Here is a 23,384-nt window from a genome sequence, read left to right as displayed (position 1 = left end):
TTCAAAACTGCATTTTGGTTATTCTTTAGTTTATCAAATTAAAACACTACATTTTCATTTTAATCAAATGAATATAAAAATCATATAAAATTATAAATGCATATAAATGTTTTAGGAGCTCATATGAATCATAAGGCTACGGAATAATGTTTATGGGTTATGCATGAACTACTCATATTTCATATTTGTTGTACACTTACAAAAGCCTAGCCTTTAATGATAATTTGATGAGATAATGGAGTGTGAAAAACTGATATAATGGTCATTAGACCAAAGGAAGGTTCCCCGTGGCGCTGAATTTGTGCCAGTGGAGTGCACATAGCTCGAGGACCCGAAGGCAATGCACACAAACACATTAGCACCAATTTGTGCCCCACCATGTTTTTATGCCAAACCTCTGTATGCTGACTGACACCAAGCCCTCATCTTTATGCATTTAACAGACGCTTTTATACAAAGTAGTACAAGCTATGCAAAAGCTTGAAGCTATGAAAAGCTATGCATTCCCAGAGGTGGACAGTAACGAAGTAAATTTGCCTGAGTACTGTACTTAAGTACACTTTTTGAGTATCTGTACTTTACTTGAGTATTATTTTTTCTGAGTACTTGTACTTTAACTTGACTACATTTGAAAGACAAATATCATACTTTTTACTCCACTACATTTATAAAAAGGTCCAAAAGTAGAAAATGGTTTCTATGCAGCGGGGTTTCCTGTGTGCGCAATTTATCTGGCTTGCGATCTGCCAGGACCTTTTACTGTTGCCAAGTATTTCAGTTTTTCTAAGCTCGCGGTTTTCCGGCAAGCATTGAATGGCCATTTGGCAGATTTTTTTAACGCAAGTCTGGCAACTCTGGGATCTTCCCCGCTAAACTAATGTAAACGTAGGCGCTGCTACACCGTTGATAGTGCTCTAAAAAGACAAATAGAACATTAAAAGACGAAAAAGGCACATGTTAAAGTGTGGTGTAATCATCTGTGGGTTACGATCAGTCAAAGATCGTTGAAACATTGTCATGAAAATGATCGGCATAACGGCTAAACGGTAAATAAGCATCACATACACCTTGAGCTACACGTGCGTGTTAACTTCTGATCTGCTGCTATATCATTTAAAGCGATTTGGAAAATGAATGATGTTTTTACTGAAGTAACTATAGTTGAAGTATTCCTGTTGAAATAAAAACAATAGAACCCTGCCCAAAATACAACATAAAATGTAATGGATTTAATGGTTATAAATGGGAATTGTACTATGGATACTATGTTGTCTACTTGTATGTGATGGATTCTATTGCTGGGATGGTAAATCCTATTGGAATAAAACCCAAAACACACTACAAAGAGGAATTTAATTTAAAAATCTCATTCTAATTAAAAAATTCATTGTTTTTTTTCAGCAGGGATGGTATTTGCATTAAAACCACAGTATCCACAAATTTACCATTTTCTAAATATAGGAACCATACTCCAATTAATAATCTTTAGTAAAACCACAGCAACTAAACATACCATAGTTTCATTATATTCATTATTATACTAGCTATAGTTTATGTTTGTAGTTAAATTATGGTAATAAGTCCAACAAACACATGGCTTCTACACTTTACTATTTACAAGAACCTTACTACTTACTGGTAAATTGCTGCTAAAACTGGTAAAGGGAATATACAAAATAAAAGAACACTGCTCATAAATACATATAGGCCTATAGGCAGAGGCGGATTAACCATATGGGCAATTGGGCGAGTGCCCAGGGGCACCAAGACTTTAGGGGCACCAAATAAACCAGCAATACAAAATACAATTTTTATAAATGTACATATGACTTAAGTCACGCATCTGCGCTAAATAGGCACCATGTGCGGGAATGCCCCCACTTCAGATAAAAATGGTTCTGTCCTCCGCACTTTTTCGACACACCTCCGCCAACATTCCCGCCCATGTTATCTGGTTAGTTACATAGATTTGAGTGAATTAACATTCAGCCAATCACAAGTGAGTGTTATGAGGCGAGTTGTCTTTCGTGTACACTTTAATCTTCAAACAGATGGAAGCGGGAACGGTGCAGAGCGCATTGTTGTAGCGGCGACTAAAAATGCGGGGATTAGCCCTGATTAATAAAGGTATATATACATGGCATGCATCAGAAATAAGATGTTATAGTGCCGATAATGTATGCTAATAGTACGTGGAGGTAAGGCCATTATTTAAGGTCCAAACCTGGGTTTTAAAGTGAAAGTGAAGAACGGTGTCATCACCAGTGTTGGGGAAGTTACTCTGAAAAAGTAATGAATTACTAGTTACTAATTACATATTCAGTAGTGTAATTAGATTACTGTACAAATTACTCTGTCCAAAAAGTATTTAATTACTTATTACTCATTACTTTCTATATCCTATATCAACCTTGATTAGTTAAGAAGTGATTCAAGGATAGACATGAAACGGTTCTTTTAATTCATTCAAATAAATGATATAAAACTACATAAAGTAGTACAAGTATTACAAATGTGAGAATTGTACATTAAAGCACGGATTTTAAAGATTAACTTTGAATTTTGATATCAATTTCACTATTGCACACACATATATTACACAAAGTATTTAGTTTAATTACATCAGAAGTAACTGTAATTAAATTACAGGAAAAAAAAGAGTAATCCCTTACTTTACTTTTTCAAGGGAAAAGTAATTAAATTACAGTAACTAATTACTTAGTAAGTAGTTACACCCAGCACTGGTCATCACTATAGCAATCAATTCATATGTGTCCTTTTTAGTGGAGTACACTTTTATCTTAGTACTTATGTGATCGTTTAGTAAGAAGAATATACACATACTGTGCTTAAAAAGAGCGTTTGAATAGCTGTAGAGCAGTTAAAATAGAAATAATAACGTTTCATGTTATTTTTATGAATAACCTTGCTATACATTGTAATCTGGTGAATGCCACTTTGGTGAACAATTTTACATTGTCCCATTGTCCCCCTAATGTGAATACATACATGCAAACTATAGTGCACTGTAAAAAAAATCCCGTAAAAAAACAGATAAAGTACTGGCAGAAAATTACCAGTACATTTTCCTTCATTTTACGGACATTTCCATTAATGCTAAAATGCAAATGAATGCAGTGCAAAATGTAAAATACAGGCAAAACAACTGTAAAAATGAACACGGAAAATTCCTTCATATTAATACAGTATATTGTGCCCTATTTTTACGGCTTTTTTTTAGTGTGTGTGTGTGTGTGTGTGTCCCTTTACCCCCACTTTGTGGCATGCACAACATTTACACCTGTTAAAAAAATGTTAGTGATTTTTTTTCACTACATCAAAACCTGAAATGTAACTACAGTAGACCTAACTGTTAAAAATACTTAATGGAAAAGTGTTGTTTTTTGTGTTCTATTCTACAAAAGTGTCATGTTAATGTGTAATTCTTGTAAAATAGTATATTGTAAATTGCTGAGTTTTATTCTTATAAAATCTTTTAATAAATCAGCTTTCCTGTACCTCAGTGGTAAGAGCTCAGTGGTAAGAGCATTGCGTTAACAACGCAAGGTTGTGGGTTCGATCCCAGGGATTGCACATGCCTATGTATAAATGTATAGGATAAAGCAATGTAAGTCGCTTTGGATAAAAGCGTCTGCCAAATGCATAAATGTAAATGTAAATCTTTTAATGAGTGGATTCTTGCGTGTGGGTAGGTGGGTTGATGGGGGGCACCTCTGATGCTGTTGCCCAGGGGCACCATGAGGTCTTAATACGCCTCTGCCTAGGGGGCTAATGAGGATAATAGGCTAAATAATCATACAGGATTATATCTAAACTAAACATATGTGTGCTAAACATATAAAGCTCTTAAAGGAGTAGCTCACTGCAAAATTTGCCCCCATTGACTTTCCATAGTAGGAATAAAAACTACTATGGAAAGTCAATGGGGGCAAATTTTGAAGTGAACTACTCCTTTAATACCACTGATTTTGTGAGCTACTCGGTGTATTCAGTAGGGTGCTTCAGAGGCACAAGGTATACGACAATAAAACAATGCACAACTGACATAAAGGAAATTTACTTTTAATACTTGAGTACTTTTAAAAGCACGTACTTCTGTACTTTTACTCAAGTAAGAATCTGTCTTTACAACTTTTACTTGTAGTGGAGTAATATTTGACCAGTAGTATCTGTACTTTCACTCAAGTAAGGAAGTTGTGTACTTCGTCCACCTCTGTGCATTCCATCAGTGTGTGTGTGTTCCCTGGGGATCAAACCTATGACCTTCACACTGCTAACACAATGCTCTACAAACTGAGTTACAGAAACACATTCACACCTACTGAACGCTTGTAGGAAGTGTAAAGAGGGAGAAGAGAACGCACATTTCAACATTAGCCAGTAAACCAGCTCCCAGAGTGCATTGTGTCTGTAGCTTAACGCTTAAATTGATAGTTCACCCAAAAACTGAAAATGTTTTCATCATTTACTCACCCGCTTGTCATTTCAAACCTGTATGACTTTCTTTCTTCTGCCGTACACAAAAGAAGATATTTTGAAATGTTGTTGCATTGGTGCAAGTGAATGAGTGCCGGCGCTGTTCAGTTCCAACTTTATTCAAAATATCTTCTTTTGTGTTCGGCAGAAGAAAGAAAGTCATACAGGTTTGAAGCGGGCGAGTAAATGTCAGATCATTTTGGGGGAACTGTCCCCTTATTCCTTAATAAAAGCAATTCTACCTGCTTAGTCTTTTACTATGAGATCAACTCTACCCTATAATATTTGACTGGGTGATATTTTATATTCATAAAGTCTAATGATTGTAAGAGTGTGAGAGAGGCTTTGTTTGTCTAATGTGTTTGGAAATGAAGAGTCTTTTTCTGTGATATGGCAGGTAATTGATTTGACTGGGTTCAGTTCTTTAAACGGCTGTGCCAGACCTGTTTGCTGTTGTTGAACAGCCTGGCAAGAAAAGACAAATGGAGTGAATCGTCTCAGTTTGACAGAGAGACTCCAGTCATTAATCTCTCTCTCTCTCTCTCTCTCTCTCTCTCTCTCTCTCTCTCTCTCTCTCTCTCTCTCTCTCTCTCTCTCTCTCTCTCTCTCTCTCTCTCTCGTCTCATCTCGCCACATCAATCACACATTTTGGAAACATGTTTCATTACATTGTGTGTTACACATCTTCACACATTAATTGGATTGATTACAGCAGCAGTAACCATAACAGCTTCTAACACAGAATAATTGCATGTAAGTGGATATTATTTATAGATTTATGTTCATTCTGCTCTGTTGAATTAAATGATGTCTGCTCTGACCCACCTCAGTTTAAAGTTCTCCCAAAAATTCATAAAGTCATCATTTCAAACCTTTATGACAGAACACAAAAGAAGATATTTTTAAGAAAGCTGGTAACCGAAACAGCACTGGACCCTATTCACTTCTATTGTATAGACACAACTCCAATGCAAGTGAATGGGGTCCAGTTAACAATATCTTCTTTTGTGTTCCGCGGAAGAAAGAAAGTCATCCAGGTTTAAAATGACAAGTGGTGAGTAAACGATGACAAAAATTTTATTTTAGAGTGAACGATCACTTCACGTGTCAAAAGCAGTTTTGATGTGGTGCTTGTTTTGACTTCAGTTGTTTCTAACATTACTTTCATTATTGTAACTATTTTAGTGATAAATACTTTGTTTTAGTATTTCTAGTGTAAAAACACATACTGCATCAGCAATAACATGTGTTTAAGTCACTACTAATAAAATATAAAGTAAAATACAAGACTGTTTAATTTAAGGGCGAGTTACATAACGTAGTACATGCAAATAAATTCATGACAATTTGTGAGCAGCTATATAGTGTGTTATTCCAGTCCAGTCTCTAGATGGCAGTAGAGGCTCAATGCTTAAAACTACACACACACTGATAATACACAGAACATACATCGACTTACAGAACAACTAAACTCAGCTCAGGGTCATGGCTATATAGCCAGTTTAGCCACCTTCATTCGGCCAAACTTTAGCGAGTTTAACCCTAAACTGACTTGAAAGCAGCACATTTACAATTTCTGCAAAACAAGGCTTGCAGTCTAGACACAGACCATTGACCGGTTTGGTTTGGTTTAGTTGAGTCATATTGTACATGCAATGTCCATACATGTACACGTAGAGTCAAAAAATCTGGTGAAAATGATTTTTGCATTAAAATTTCTTTCTTTTTTTATTATATATTAAGTTCCAGATTTCAGTGTGGTCTCAGATTTTTGGCCCCACTGTATTATGCAAACACACATAGCCAAGAACCCAATGAAAAACTTCTGTGTTCATATACCTATATGAGGTAAAGTTGTCGTAGGAGCCCACAGTGTAATGTCTGAACAGCCTCTTGGTTCGATCCTCTCTCGTCTCTGAAAGAGAGACACAGCAAATATTAACAAACATCATACACTCCACAACTGTTGTCATCTTGCATGTGTATATTTGCATTGCAGCCCAGAAGCCTCTATGGCACTAATATGCCTTGTTTGAAAATGTGTGTGTTTGTTGTGAATATGTAGACAAGCTGAATTAAATGCATGTAGACAAGGTCAATTGTGTGTGTGTCTGGTTAATCCAGTCAGAGGGTCTACTAGGCCAGTGTCTCAAGCAAGACTAGATTTATGTGATTGGACTTTGGGCTGGAAATCAATGCACCGCTCGCCTACAGAAAGCCAATCTGCTGACACGCGCTTAAACATATTCACACACACATTTATACTCGAACACACAAACAAACACACAGAAGTACAATTACAAACATTTTTTGGCAAGCCTGGCACAAGCACTACATTCCTAGATACATTAGACATTGTGTTACAGCATTATTGAATTAAACTTGGCTCACTATGTTATTGAATTCAACTGATCATCCTTTCTTCCCCTTTTCTTAATAAACTCAGTGACCCCCTTGCTTTGGTCTGATTTTACTCCCCCTCCCCGTGTCACTTCTCTTTCCTCTCGGACTTTTTCTGTACACATTTCTGTGCTTCTTCTGTAGATGGATTTTCCTAAAAGTGCTTTAAAAACCATCCCGACACTGGCCGGCCTGACCAATGATGCGAGTTGAGACTTTTTGTTTGACCAGGTGTGATAGGGTAATGTAGCTTTAAATCAAATTGTTCTAAAATAGCAAATAACAATCGCATACAAAAAAACAAAGCGAAAAGCGCATTACATTGGCTCTTGCACCCACGCATCATCAGTTGACCGTCTGCGTTATGTCACTGTAAACATGTGGCAGATGTTACTTTGCGGTTCTTCTTTCACCATCACATCCATCATAAAACTTCACATTGTAACTAAAAACAGTCATATATCATTACGCTTTAGTACCCTATCCTTTGTAAGAATGGGACGATCAAAAATGTGATTAAGAATTACATTATTTTCATAATTGACCACATTTCAGGAGAGAGAGAGAGAGAGAGAGAGAGAGAGAGAGAGAGAGAGAGAGAGAGGGCTTCAACGAATTCTGTGTTCTACTCTGGTGCTAAAGAATTGAGAAGCATGCATTTGCATTTTAATGACTTAAAGGCAAGAAAGGACACACAGATCAAATTAGAGAGAGTCACCTGTATGTAGACAAATTAAGAGAGAGAGTGAGATCATTTCATAAATATTGATGAAAATTGTGGCATAAATATCACTGGTAATGTTTGCTAAGACATGAATCACTCTTTCTATTACTCTGGTATCTTGTCCTGCATCATTATGTGTCTTTGAGAATCAAATTATGAAAACCCTAGCAACCACATAGCAACATGCTAAAACTACACACCATATAACCACCCAAAATACTCTTGCGTTATGCATAGACGAGCAGCACTCGCAAAACACTTCAAAAGAATTTCAAATTTTAAGCTCATGAGAAAATGATCTAGCCATAAAGAAACGTTTTCTCATAAACAACTGTTCATAAATAAAGTGAACATATGCACGTGTGTGTGTGTGTGTGTGCACTTGCGTGGATAGTTGATTGCAAGCATTCTCACCATCTGTGGCCAGAGCGGGAATAATGCGATCATTTATCATTCTCATAGAATGGAGAGAGAGAATTCTGAAGGCTATGCACCATGACCATTTGTCAAATAGCAAACTACACGAACACTGTAATGGAATCGATACGTGATCTGTTCAGGAATGTGCATCTGAGATCTTGATACAGATGTTCATATCACGTGAAAGACATACAGGCTGAATCAGGATATAAAGTTCCTACAGAGCAGCTGAATCAACGCCTCTCCAGATGGCTTGATGAACAACAAGAGCTTTTATTCCAATATAACAGCCAAATAAACATAATCCTGCACACACACATGTTTACTTAGCTATTTAAATGGAGACAGACCATAAACATTTTCAGCATTAAAAAAATATTAACTTGTCCCCAAAATGAACACCTTGTCATTGATTTAGCTTAATTCTAGACAGCTTGAGACCATGAATATTCAACTATAATAGATAATAGGTGGTCACCAAAATTTTGTAAATAGTCGCAGCTTTAAGTTAAAAACCGTAACCGTAAAAATTCTGTGATCTTTTAAGAAAACTTAAAAAAGGCATTATATGTGCAAGCTGCACTTTAGCATACAATGAAAATAAATGGTGACCATGGTGTTAGGCAAGATTGTCAAGATAAGATTTGCAGCAAACAAAACAAATTTCAGCCGTTTGAGACTCAAATTTTATCTACGCAATCTTGGTTTATCTTCAGAAGAGGTGGATTACAGTCAAACAGATCTTTTAATGATGTAATTACAGCGATTTTGTCGTTTTTCAGTGACAATATTCACTTTTATAAAGGAGATCATCTCAGACATTCCAACCTGATCTCAGGTGAATTGCTAACTATTTTACGAGGTGGCTTGTTCAAATGAATTCATACGTTGTGAATCGTAAAAAAGGTACGATTACTAGAAAAAAAGCAATACTGAAGCCCCGCCCCTAACCGTAGTGAGTTATTATGCAAACTAACCATTTCAGAGAAACTCAGAAACAGAGAAAAAAACTCTTTCATTCATATCCCAAATTCATCCAATAGAATCAAGCCACCACCTCAGAAACCACCAATCAACAGACAATGACGTTAATGGCAAATCGCACATTTCCGATGCAAAGACGTCAGCCAGTGAAATGCCAATACCAGCTGATTGACAGCCTACAAAGGCCTTTAATTCCTCAAAGCTTTCTCGTGCCTTTCTGTTGATGTGGTCAATGATTGAAGCTTGTCAAAATCACTCAACCAATCACACGCACCCTCCAGCTAAACAGTTTAACGTACTAAATGCTTCTTTATAAATCATGAGCATGGCAGAGCCTCAGTGCCGGCAAGGGATTATGGGAAGAGTCCATATGCCACAGATGGCAACGTGGACGACCCAGACTCAAAAACAGATTTCAAAATCAAAACAGACTTAAAGAAGTCAAATGCGAAAACTGTTTTTTTTTCGTATCTTCAGCCTTTGAATCACTATAAGGGTTCATGAGCATCAATTATCTGTTTGACATAAGCTATGTGCCGTCAAGAGAAAAATGTCTTCTCGGTTTTATCCAAATAAAATATAGACGAACAGAGTTGAACTAGCATGAGAACAGAGAGTCTTTTCACATAAGTCATATTTGTGACATTCATGTGTCACGCATATGAGAAGCGCTTGCATTTGACACAACTGTGCTGTTTTTGCATTTGTGGATTTGTCGAACAAGTCATGTAGTCGTATGTGTGCTTTTAGTCGTATCTCTGACCTTATTTTGCTTTTCTGTAGGGCTGGAGAGCTGGTTGGACCTGGGCGTGTCGTATGCCAGATGACGGCGACTCAGTTTTCCTCATGTTAGTGAGTGACAGACACACTGAGTTCTCATTCAACTCACCTTACCACTTACTGCAATGGGTCAGACGTGTGTGTGCGCGCGGGTATTCTCTCCTGCTCACGTCTCCACAATTTACCCACAATGTCTGCTTTCAGAGTTTCCTTTCTGTATTCTCCATCTAACAGGCATCACAGAGGCTCACGAGGTTTAGAAAGGAATGGAAAAGCAGAAAAGAATAGAACAGAACAGTCCACGCAGACCAAAACCAAACAATTCATTCCGAATATTGAATTACAATAGACTTTCATTTCTCAGCGGTGCCGGACGAAACACCACACAGCTCTATTAACACACACACTGTACACAGAACGTGGAGTTAATAGTTCACATCAATGGGGTCGAAGTTCTCTTATTCCACGCTCGATCAGACTCTTCGAACAAAAACTTACTTGATTTCTGTATTATTTCTTTCTCAGACACTCTCCCTCCGTTCTCGACAAGTGATTCCCAGACATATTTCTGTTCACGCCCCCTGGCTGCCCTGCGCGAATACGACCCACGTTTTGTGGCGAGATGAAAGAGCGGCTCATATTTTCGTTTAGGGTCGGCGCATTTGTCTTTCTTTCAGAGCGACATTCAGAAAATGAGGATTATGAACGATGAGACCTGAGAGAGACGGCGCTCGGAAGGATGTAATCTCCTCTTTCAACACAAACAAACAACAGGGGAGATGAGTAGTAAGTAGCTTTTCAAAAGAACTTGTTTTTTCATTGCCTTACAGTATGTTCATTACAGGAACAGGCTTGGGGTTTAGTGTTTTGCTCAAGGGGACAATGGTGATAGCTGGTGGATCAGCTCTTGAGATCAGATCATTGAACACCACACAACACTGTCTTCACATTAACAAAGTATTTAACAAATACATTTAACTCCATGTGACCCCAATTCGACATTATTCAAGGATTAGAGGCTTCGCTACTATCTACCACAGTTAATAGAAAAATGTGGAAAATAATACAATAATAATTACACAATCATCAAAACTGTAAAAAACTAATACAAAACTGTTTTTTATATAATGTACTGTATATAACAGCTGTTTACACTCTGGACTCGAAGCTTCGAGCTTTTTGCACAATACTGCAGGAGTCTCTTCTCTCTCTTGATGGAGTTCTCATGAGACTGTAGCGGCAGAACATTTATATTGTGTAATGCCTAATCATAATCATACGGGTATATAAACAGACAATTAGTCTCACATCTTTAACGCCCCACTGGCTATTCCAGCTTCCCTCGTGATTTTCAGCATGATTTAAGTCTCATGCCCAAATCCTTTCATTGCAGACACCACATCAAGCCCGTTTCTTTCTTTTTTAATGTAAACATGCTTTTTAAACCAGAAGATAATATTAGACCATAGTCCAAAACGTAACCACACCCAATACCAGTCCAGAAGCACTTCACAACAAAAACGTTAAAACAAAATACAATCAACAGAACATTTGTAACAGAATCATAATGTTAAATCTTAAAGAGTTCATTTAAATTAAATCTTAAAAGAGTTCCTGTGAATAAAAAAAAACTAAAAACCGTAAGGGGAATGGCTTCTGGACCAGTATGTCTTGCAAAAACCTGAAACCCCAAATGGACCTATTGCTTGATACTTTAAATGTACAAAAAGTTTTAATGTTAACGATTCATCAGGTGTTCCAAAGAAAGAAAAGGTGGAGGAACAATATTAAATAATACTATCATAACGTAGTACGATCTATAAGGGATGATGTTGTAACACTGGGACTTGAACCCAAAGGACTTTTTGAAGTTTCATGTAAACAAAAAATGTTGAAGCTGCAACCTTTTCTTTCTTTCTTTCTTTTGTTGGTTAAAAAACCATGATGTTATAATATCCTTAACTTACCCCAGTTCACAACGTTACACTTACATTTAATACTGTGAGTTGAACTGTCAGGTCAGATTTGAAATGTCAGGTTGACATCATTCGACCTCAACACACAAAGAAAAGTGCACAAAGTAACCTTAAATTTCATGCTTCAAACCCAGACGATGATAGGGAGGCAAAACTTACAGATCGCAGCTTTTAAGTTAAACGTGTTGCAAATGCAATTTCATATCGCCTATAAACATCTGTGTGTGTGTATATATTTTAGGATTTGTGTGTGTAATAAAGTGCTTTGAGAGCGTGTAACATTGCCAAAACCAGGAGTGCTATCTCATCAAATGTATCGTCACGGTAACTTTGCTTAGCTTCACAAGCCCTCAGAATGAGATTCAACCTCCCCAAAACACATTATGGCAGATTATAGCTCTTCATTAGATTCCACACTCTCACCTTCTCCTGTTCGACAGACGTGCCAGAACCCTTCGGTCTACCCTTCAACACATTCGCAGTGGTGAAATAACGTCATTCAGTTCAACTAAGGTTATGATTTTAGACATGCATTCATTTGTGGCCCATACTAAGGCATCACAAGCACTATGAACAGGACATGGATAATCTCTCTTGTAAATGAAAGACATGCAATTACTTTTTAAAACTGGGTAAGAACTGGTAAAGAATTGTTAAAGAGGAGATTAAAGAAGGAATCTGAGCCACATATCATATAAACTATCTAAAACACCCTCTTTTGAAAATGTAAAAATGTAGATGGCTTTGTTATCAAAAACTGCCTTTAATAAGGACGAAGCAAGGTTAAACGCACAGATATATGCACACGTAGTCACACGATCCTGCATTTACCATGGTAACTATCTCTCAGAGGTGGCCAAAAAAGCCACGGTATAATGAGATCCCCAACCTGCAAGAAAGAAATTAATAACACGAAAGCTAATTTAATGGAATACGTTTTTGCTTATATCTCACAGGCTGCACAAATATCATTCGTTCTGTCTTTCTAACACCCTTCACATCAACGTCTCTTATCTAGCCTCTAGTCACAGAGTCCAACATGTCTCGCCATGTGACTGACAATCCTTTTGGCAGCCCGACTGGGAGTGACACATATTCACTGAGGGAAAGTGGTACATTGGACACTGAATGGAACGTGAACAGAATGAATTTTAAAACTTCTATACGTGCTGAACTGGAACGCTTACGTAAATATCTGTGTGTCTCTGTGTAAGGGGGCTTCAAAAGACTTTCATGGGAGAATCAAGATGACAAAAAGTATTGTAAATAATACAAAACAAGAATTAAAATCGGTAAATACAACTAAGATCAAGATATTTCTTTAATGTGTTTGGATATTTTTATAACAAATTTACATCTTTCTAGTTATGCCAGGCTCTAGAATATCTTCTAAATCATGGGTGGGGGGCTTCAAATATTGTTGTGATAGGTTAAGATTCACTGTCATAATCTATATATAAAAAACAACAGCAATGTACAATACATTCCTCATTTAAACAGCTAAACAAATGTATGTGTGTGATCTATGTATGTGTATCTATGTTTTCTGTATTCAGTGCTTTCCAGTGTGCTGAGATAAGCAACCGACGTGCTAATAAATCCCACTGACACAGCACACACACCATCAACGTACAACACCCAACATACAGACACATGCTGTCTGTGTGAAGAGGACAACGGTATCCATAGAAACCATAATCCAAGTTGCAACACATGTCCCGTTTGTCACAATAAAGAAAAGATATGTCGTACAGAGCAATTTCCACAACATTGCTCCCTCTTCAGCTAAATATTGCTTTTCTCTGCCTATCTGTCACGCTAACACCAAACGTTCACACACAAAATCCAGATGAACGTTTGCTAATCTGATACTCCATACACCAAATATCATTTCTTATATCTTGATATAAGTGAAGCATATACTCAATTATGGTCAACACATCACTCACCAAAACTTCAATAAAGAGTGTATATGAGAAAAATGGTACAGTGGTACAGAAATAACCTCTGATATTGTAACTGTGGTACTTTGATATATGAAGAGTTTGTTTCCAAAATGAGATATTATTAGACAGTATATTATTAACTGTAAATGAGAATTTTTAATAAGACTGAACACACAAGATCCAATTATAATCTGTAATTGAAACTAAATGGTTGTGTTTGTGTATAAAAGAGAGACTCTCTTAAGGGGATAACATTAGATATTAACAAATGAAAGGCTTAACATATCAGCATTATCCACTTATTAGACAAAACACACGTTAAACAACCTTAAAAAGATTAAGTAGATTTCTATAAATATTTTCTAAAAATAGGAGTGGTGTTTGCATGTTTAGTGATCTGTCTAATGGTACCAAACAAAGCATTTTATTTCTCTGAGAGTCACGAATAGACGCACTGTAATAACTTTGACTCAACCAATGGCTTGTCTGTTCAATGTCGAAAGGAAGGATGGAGTGTTAAAAACTTTTTTTTTACAGTTCTGCCACTAGCTGGAAAGTACACACATTACTATTAAAGATATTAAATTAGTTATATTTCTTTCTTGTGGGGTGCTGTGTGAGGATTAATAAGGGGGAGAGAGGCAGAAAGTGAGAGAGATGATAATGAAAATGATCTTGAGAGTCTGCAAAAACAACATCAAACAAGAGAGAGCAAAATACAGAGGGAGTTTCTGCACCCAAACCCATAAATGAGACTAAAAATAGCAACCGAACTATTTGGGTGATTCACAGAAGAATGACTCATCGACTGGGGCTGGGGGGGAGAGGGAGGGAGGGATAGAGAGAGAGAAGAGAGAGAGAGAGAGAGAGAGAGAGAGAGAGAGAGAGAGAGAGAGAGAGAGTTTGCAGGTCTGCGAGGGTCTGTAGGTATTTACTGATTCCAGACATGTCCATAGATTCCCGCTTCACACTGCAGCACACCGCTGATGGAAATTCCGCCCTGTTTGTGCGCGTGTATAAATGCAATCTACCCTAGCTGAACTGCATACTAAACAGTGTGCGGGTATTCCGTACGGTAAAAGCTACATGGACAGTAACAGAGCTGCACAGAGCGAACAAAGACGAGCTTGAAGTCCATTCAAACAAAAATATCTTCTTAGATCTGCACAGTTAAGTAAAGGTTTGGTCAAGTTTAAACTTACAAATAAATATCTATTGTATTGTGCTTTAGCCATTTCGACACAAGATGAACACAGGATCAGTTAAAGAAATAACTACTTAAATACACTCTTTAAAAAAAGGTGCTTCAAAAGGTTCTTCCTTGCCATTGAAGAACCTTTTGATTCCATAAAGAACCTTAAACATCTGAAGAACCTTTCTGATTCACAAAAGGTTTTTTGTAGCGAAAAAAGGTTCTTCGGATTATAAAAAAGCAAGAAAGAGATGATTCAAAAAAGAACCTTTGGCTGAATGGTTCTTTGTGGAACCAAAAATGGTTCTTCTATGGCATCACTGTGAACACAGAGAAAGAGTGAGCATGAGAGAGAGAGAGACTGAGTGAGAGAGCTCAAAAGAATGAGAGTGATGTTACTAGAAGTCACGACACAGCAGCGTGCTCTGAAAGCAATCCGAAGGAACATTAGTTAGGCTTCACAATTTGACATGCGTGAATGAAGTCGGTTTAGTAATCGATGTTAATACACACATGCGCACACACACTCCATACTTATAACGGCAGACATCTTTGAGCATGTGCATAAACATGCATTTGTGTGCATACACAATCACACACACACTCAGAGCACATACAGGGATTTGTTTGGCTAAGTTAATTGTACACAGGCCTGTCTTCCTCGCTTCACTGGGGCGAAACATATTGCCTCCACTCTCAAAGAGCTTTCATCTGTTATTGCTGGATAAACGCTAACACACAAAGACGCACACTGGCACACACTGACACACACACTCTCATTTTCACTCGCGTGGCTCTTGATAGAGATGGACAGATGACAGGTCTGTCTCCACACATTGTTTAATTGACCGATAGCTGTTGACCAGTGTGGGCCTGGACAATCCTATTTCAGACCACCTGGTGGAAACAGCTTTAGAGCAGAGATACCAGAGATTAGAGCGTGCAGATGCAGTACACACACACACACACACGGAATCTGTCAAACAGTGAATAAGCCTTTTAGTTCTACACTAGTCTACAGTTTCTGGGTCTTTTCCTGGCGAATGAGCTGTCCACTGAACCAAGTGCTGAAATCTGGGAGCTGTCCAACACAGCTGGTGCTGAACCCAGAGCATACTATGAATACTATTCCTACCTACTATTAATTAATTAACTCAAAACTTATTTAGTTAAAGCTAAAAATAGTGCAAATTGGATTGCTGTGTCTATTTAGTGTTTCAAAACACAACCTGCCCAAACACACTGACACAATCAGGAAAAAAAAGAGAAAATGAGAAAAGTTAGATAAAATTAGATAAAAATAGTAAATTATGGAAAAGTCTATCTAACCTTGTGCCGCTTTGCTCTGTTAATGTCAAGGTTATTTTTAACAGGTTCTCTGACCATTTCCGTCTGACCTAAACTGATATAAATTCTCCAAATCAATTCAATGTGACCATTTAAATAAGAATAGATTTATGAATATACAGTTTACACAGAAAATCATTAGGCTTGTATTTAATGAATTAGGCCTAATGTGTTTAGACTCGGAGCAAACCGTTCAGGGTGTGTTTGACAGAATGTGATTGTTTACATGGAAAGAAAACCATTAACTTCATTCTAACAAGAAAAGCAAGACCAAGGTGCAGTTCTGAGAAATCTTAATAGGTTATATATCTTAACAAGATGTACTTTTTGTCAATGTTTTAGATGTAACTACAGAAAATGAGAGGTGATAAATGATTCATCTTAAAAATTACACCCGTGTGCAGAAAATAATTAAAAACAAACATGACATTCTCAAAGAAACAATGTTTTGACAAACAACCCAAAAATGTGGTAACATCTGTGTTATTTTTAAATAAAATACTCATCACCAGTTGGGTTCATTCTACTGGCCATAAAACGTATTTCTGCTGATGGGGAAACACCCTTGTGCTCCTTCAGGAAGTCACATCTATAGCGCTTACAAGTGCTTTCCTGGCATCATTAGATCTTTCATTTCTAGAAAGCTCTCAAGGGATAGAGACTATACATCACTCTGAACTCCCCTTTAACCTCGTCCTTCTCTTTCTGTATGTGTGTGTGTTTGAATTATTGGACACATGCCATGCTTGTCTTTAAAAAAGGACTGTGGGAATTTTTCATGCCACTTTCTCACACTGCCACATTGCATTTAAATGGGATGGACACACCAGCCTGTCTGATCATAGGCCAAACGTTGTTAAACACAGAATAGAGTTGTATAAGACACGACAGACAGATAGATGTCATACTGATGTGATTGGTGTATGTGTCTGTGTCACGGCTTACCAAGTCGAGGATCAAACTGTCTCATCTGGACCTCCTCAACACAATCTGCAGGAAACCAGCCGGTTCTCCCTTTTACCGTTCCTTCCCAGAAGCCCCCTTCTCCTATACTTAAAACTGAGAGAGAGAGAGAGAAAGAGATGATTATTTCACATACACAATAATTCAATTGATCATTGATCAGACGTATTGAACTCAAATGAGCCTAAATCTTACAAAGCCACACTGAAGTGAAAATTATGAATATATAATTTTTTTAATGCAAAAGGTTTTTCAAGTATTTAAACTTAGAACTTGGTTCTAGATAAAGCAGTTATAGTTAGCTTTATAAAAACATTAGCTTGGCTTTTTTTATGCAGACCCTAAGTGTGTGTGTGATTTCCGATTTCCGCAGAATACACTTGACGATCTTTTTCCTTTCAGAAAAAAGCTTGACGAGCGAGAGCAGACGTGGAATGTTCTGTGACGTGAATGAATTTAGTCACTAGTACAGTACAGGACATTCTGCTCAACAGGAAACTAGTTCTCGATATTCTCGATACAGCATAGAAAAACCACACCAACACGCAACTGCACACACTCAAAAACATATACGGTCACATGCATCATATTCTTCAGCATTGCAGTTGCTAGGATACCGCAGTTTAAAAGCATTGTGTATGTCGAGTGAGTGTGTTTATCGGAAGTGCAAGGTGTGTGAAAGGCGCATTTTTATTTTGTTGTTCCCTGTGATTGAAATCAATAAGCAACAATGTGAGTGCACGCGCAGTGTTGATCATGAATGAGACGTACACGGGGTCTCATTCATGAGCAGGTAGATATATAACTGAAGAAGAAGCGCTTTGCAGGTAAGTGCCGACTTCCCATGAGCACTAGTGAGTACATATGCTAAACACACCGAGTGGTTTGGCCTCTCGATGGACTACTTGTTTCTCACGCTCTTGTAATGTAATCCACACTGAAAGTGCAGCCTTTTCATGTACAAGGGCAATTGATGATGTATACAAAGAGTCCTAACCCCCAATCGACCCATTCTTCCGTCTTTCACATACACGCACGCACGCACGCACGCTCGCAAGCACGCACACACACGCACACACAAGTCTGGTTTATTATCTCCAGTCCATAGGCGTAATGATTTTTATGATGTACAAACTGTATATGCTATCGCCTAACCCAACCCCTAAACCTAAAGACCATAGAAAACTTTTTGCATTTTTAGATTTTTAAAAAATATTATTCTGTACGATTTATACGCTTTTTTGACCATGAGGACCTCAATTTTGGTCCCCACGGTGACACGAGTCCCCATGTGTTGGTGTGCATTCAGGTCCCCACCGGGATATAAAAACAAGGCCCCAGACACGCGCACACACACAGCCACACCTCTCACATACAGAGAATGACTCAAAACTTAATAATCTAGAACACAACCACTTACAGTCCATTATTAATCCGATTTTAAATTCTAAGCAGGAAACAGTGTTTTAAAGTGTTGATCTTGCTAGCAGCATAACCATTATAATATTATCACATCAGCTAGGTGATGCACACACACACATTCAGACACACACAAATGTCATAATTAAGCATTCATGCAAATGAGTTTGTAGGCTTATAAATGCAGGCAGAAAGGAGACGCACATCTCATTAGTAAAGCTTTTTATTTTAGTGTTGTGAAAATCTGAAAGAAATCTCACTAACTCTGTCACACACACACACACACACACACACACACACACACACACACATGCACTTATTGTATAAAGAAGACATATTTCCCCTGCCAGGTAGCCACAACCAAAACCTGCATCACTGTTAAAGTTGGACTGAGTTTATATTTTGGGTTGTGCATTTATATTTTACAATATTTAAAGGTCTAGTATATGAAATTTAGCGGCATCTAGCAGTAAGGTTGTGAATTGCAGCCAACACCTCTCTCCACCCCTCCCTTTCGAAGCACTACAGTGGCTGGCACAGGACTAAGATGACGTCACGTTTTCGCTTACTTGATGATATTTGAAGATAATGTATTCACAAAACGTGCTCTGTAGAGCAGTTTGTCCGTTTAGGGCTACCGTAGAAACAACATGGTGAATTCCATGCGAGGGGATCTGCGGTGTATGTAGATAGAAATAGCTCATTACAAGTTATTAAAAACATAACGCTTCATTATGTAAGGTCTTTATACATCCCTGAAGACATAGTTAAGTATATTATATTACTTTGCTGTCAATAGATCCTCCAAAAAATTTCCCACAGCACCTTTAATTCTAGTAAAGACACCCAAAAACTTAAGAGTGGTCATACAATAACTGGCACTATTTTGACATAAAAACTTTACCATCAAAAACAACAACACACTTCAGCTGTAAAGATGAAGTCTCAAAAGCAGCCTAAAATTGTAGCTATATTACAAATGTTAAAGATAAATTGCCACAGATTTTGATACAAGAAACAACAGCGACTACAAACACATGGAACATTGTCGCTAACCACCTCCTTTAGTCATTCAGTCCTGCACTTGTTATACATAACCCATCACAGCAGACAAGCACAAGTGTGTCTTGCACAAGTGGACCCGACGGCCCTCTCCAACACCGCCGCCTGCCCGGACTCACTCGGCATATTGGAAACAGGCCTTCGCTCATACTGGCAAACGGCACCATGGGAAAACCGTCCGCCAAGCTCTCATCGTCAGTCCCTGACCATCAACCGGAGGCAGACGGGCACGTCGAGCTCTTGACAGAAGGGCCGTTGTTTAGTGAGAAGAAGGGTCACACAGAAGCATGTGTGTTTCGTCTAGGATGATGAAGAAAACCATCACAACGCTCCATTTTAATCAGCTTCAAAGCTTCTTTCAGTCAGGATGAAAGTGAGAACTGCTAATTCACCTAGCTGTGACTTCTCAACTCTACACAATACAAGCTAACAAATAAAGACACAGTGTAATGTGCGTGATGTTCCGCATAAATCGGATGTGAATAAATATGGTGGAGAGAGACTTCTTGTTAGTACTGAGCGGACTGGAGCTATTGTTCTACACACACAATGTTTCAAGAGCTCATTCACAGGTAAATGATACAACCGAGCCAAATCACATATGAATGAGACAAACGCTCAAACAAAGATGTTACAGGAGACTGAGACTGAATTACATCTCACAGGAAAAAGAAAGAAAAGGAGATTTAAAGCTTACGCTCACACGTGGTTGTTTTTTGAAACTTGCACTTTTTCCTACATTTTTTTCAATGGGGATTGTAACTACAGTGTTTAAACGGTAAAAACGGTATTACTACAACAAAAAACTGGTTAAAAAGTAGTTTTACCATCATAAATTAAAGAGTGATTCTTGACAAAACCGGAAGTTAGAGCATAACATTGAGTGGCTCCTCACCCTTTTTGCATTGCCAATAACGTTCGGTTTACCTCACAGACTGGAATTTGATGAGAAGCTAAAGAGCAAAATGACATCATAAAAATCTTTGATCCGAATTGGCGGAAATGAAAATAAGTTTTGAATGATCTAAAGGTGGATTTTGCCAATGTTTTGGAGCACAATACTCTTACAGATTCCCTTATGACGCTAACATATTCACACTAAAAGCCAAAAAACTTCTTAAAATAAAAACTTTAAAGGAGCACATGTACACTTTACAATTTAAATACTGCAGTAGCATACAGTAATCAGAAAGAAGTTTATTTTGCATTTCATAAATTTAATTGACCAAATTATTATTTCTCATTTGATTTTTTGGGCCAACAATTGTTTTCATAAGTGAGCATTTACTCTTCACAGTGGCTGTAGTGTATGCATGTGTGTGTGTGTATGTGGTCTTGTTTTTATATCCTGGTGGGGACCTAAACCTGAAAACACACCAACTCATGGGGACTCGTGTCACCCTGGGGACCAAAATTGAGCTTACAAATCGTACAGAACGATATTTTTTGAAACTCTAAAAATGCAAAAAGTTTTCTATGATCTTTAGGTTTAGGGGATAAAATATACAGTTTGTACAGTATAAAAATCATTATGCCTATGGACTGTCCCCATGGAGATAATAAACCAGACGAACATGTCAACACAACCAGTGAAGTGATCAGAGGTGTCTGCTGCTGCATTAAGTGTGTGTGTGTGTGTGTGTGTGCATGTGGTAGTGTGTGTACTACAGCAACTGTGCGTGTTCTGCTCCGTTACCCATCTTATTAACTTGATATGTAATAAAGTTTAATCTGAACCGCCGGTTGACTTGAGATGCACGTCAATCACACGCTAATCAACTGGATTGAATTCTGCGCTCCCTCTCTTTCTCTATAAATAGAACGATAGCCTCGGCTTTAAATTTCCAGGCCACTTAACTGCGCTAAGCCTTTCCTTCTGGGATAGAGACAGTGTGTATCAAATCTAATCACTTGTCTCTAATGAATCCTGCTGCTGAAAAACTTTCATTTAAGCCACCAAACGCTAAATGGCAAATGTTAAATTGCAAAAAAAAAAACGGTTTCAGGCGTAACAAAAATGTCTAAAACAATATCTGCTTCGTCCTGAAATGTTGAAAAGCTTGATGGGTATAAGCAAGGTCACTTTAAGCATTCGGTCACACTAATTACATTACAGTGTCCATGTTACAAGGTAATTGCATAACTAAGTCCAACGTAAAGGTAATAAATAACACACACATACTTCCTGGGGTTGTAACTTTATGGAGAGATTTTAGTCTCATTAATTATTCACGCGTAAAACAAGATACACACATGCGTAAACAGTTTCACATGAATAAAACCTAATTTACGTGCACAAAGTATAAATATACATTTACAAAAAGCAATTCACGTGCGTAAAACAAAACTATTTTCTCATAAAGTACGTTTCGCAAACATACGACTGTGCACAAATATTTCGAAAATTTAAAATGTACACGTTTATCGTGTTATGTGAATGTGCAAATCGTCACTCACGTGTGAATCGGCTTGGATGTGTGTGTGTGTCTTTTGAGACTCTCCTGGCAGCGCAACCCCTCCCACGTGGGTTGTCTTACTCTTCAGCCAATCAGATTCAACCTTACCATTCAACCAATCATAATCGTGGAGATTTTATTCATTCATGTGAAACTGTTTACGCATGTGTGTATCTTGTTTTACGCGTGAATAATTAATGAGACTAAAATCGCTCCATAGTAACTATATTAATGTGCATTGGAATGTAAGGATTTTTTTCTCCCAAACCAATCAAACTGTGTGTCTGAAATCATTTGTATAGCAAGTACAGAAAGAAACCCTGCCATATGCAAATAGTGGGGCAGCAGAATTAAACGGTTCAGTTTTTTTTTGTAGTCTCACACAGTTTCACATAATTGGTTCAAATTGACACTGAAATAAAAAGACAAAATGCCAAACCCAGACAAGCCGACAGAACGTAAACAAGTACCGGAAAAAGTGTAACATGGTCATGAATTAATGTAATTACAGGCCTGGAGAAAAAAAGGTGGGCTGGAACATTCATGGGATTGCTAACAAGAAGCTGCCTGCTGTGTAAATGTGCAACATGAAAGTGCAGAATCAAATATCCACCGTGTGTGAACGTAAAGTGCTGTGATGACAAAACAAGGTAAATGTAAAGTGAGGTCAGTACGAATGTAAAATGTAGGAAAAAGTAAACATGAAGGTGAAAAGCAGCGAGCACAGCAGCTGGAGTCATGCAGTCCCCCAAGTCCCATTACCGGTGTGTGTGTGTGTGCTTGACTGTACTTTGACCTGCGTTTCGAGCATTTATCAAAAAGCCATTTCCTAACGGAAACACTTAACGAAAGCAATAAGCTGAAAACAGGAGTCTGTAATAAGATGAGATTTCAAAATCAAAGGAATCTCTTATAGAGGCATTTCTGTTATTGATCATCATCCTCATTATCCTCACCGTCTTCACCAGCATGATGTTCTCTGAAAGCTGGACTTTTGAATACAGCAAATCTACCTCATAAATACAAGCACAGACACAGAATGAGCCGCTGTGTTCTGCAGTTAGTGTCACAGCATCTGATCGGCAGGTAAACGGCCGGCACTGACACACCTGCTGAGAGAACCGGAGAATGATCCGAGGCGTCTGAGAGCAGAAGCCTTCATGCCGACTGTCCGATAATCAAAGTAAAAACGCCTGAAGAGAAAAGAGATTCAGGTCT

The 23,384-nt window shown here is 37.9% G+C and overlaps 1 protein-coding gene across 7 annotated transcripts in view; it reads right to left on the bottom strand.

Moving 5' to 3' along the window:
* shank3a (SH3 and multiple ankyrin repeat domains 3a) overlaps positions 1-23,384 on the bottom strand; it is a 157,940-nt gene that overhangs the window by 25,630 nt on the left and 108,926 nt on the right. For all 7 annotated transcript variants that reach the window (XM_057347983.1, XM_057347981.1, XM_057347982.1 and 4 more), the window contains 2 exons: positions 17,212-17,325; positions 6,337-6,412 (listed from right to left, as the gene is read on the bottom strand). In XM_057347983.1, coding sequence (XP_057203966.1) covers positions 6,337-6,412; positions 17,212-17,325 — 190 coding nt within the window. The remainder of the gene's footprint in view (positions 1-6,336; positions 6,413-17,211; positions 17,326-23,384) is intronic.

The sequence above is a fragment of the Triplophysa rosa genome, linkage group LG12 (assembly GCF_024868665.1).
Source record: "Triplophysa rosa linkage group LG12, Trosa_1v2, whole genome shotgun sequence".
NCBI classification, from domain to species: Eukaryota; Metazoa; Chordata; class Actinopteri; order Cypriniformes; family Nemacheilidae; genus Triplophysa; species Triplophysa rosa.
This window is presented reverse-complemented; position numbering and strand designations above follow the sequence as displayed.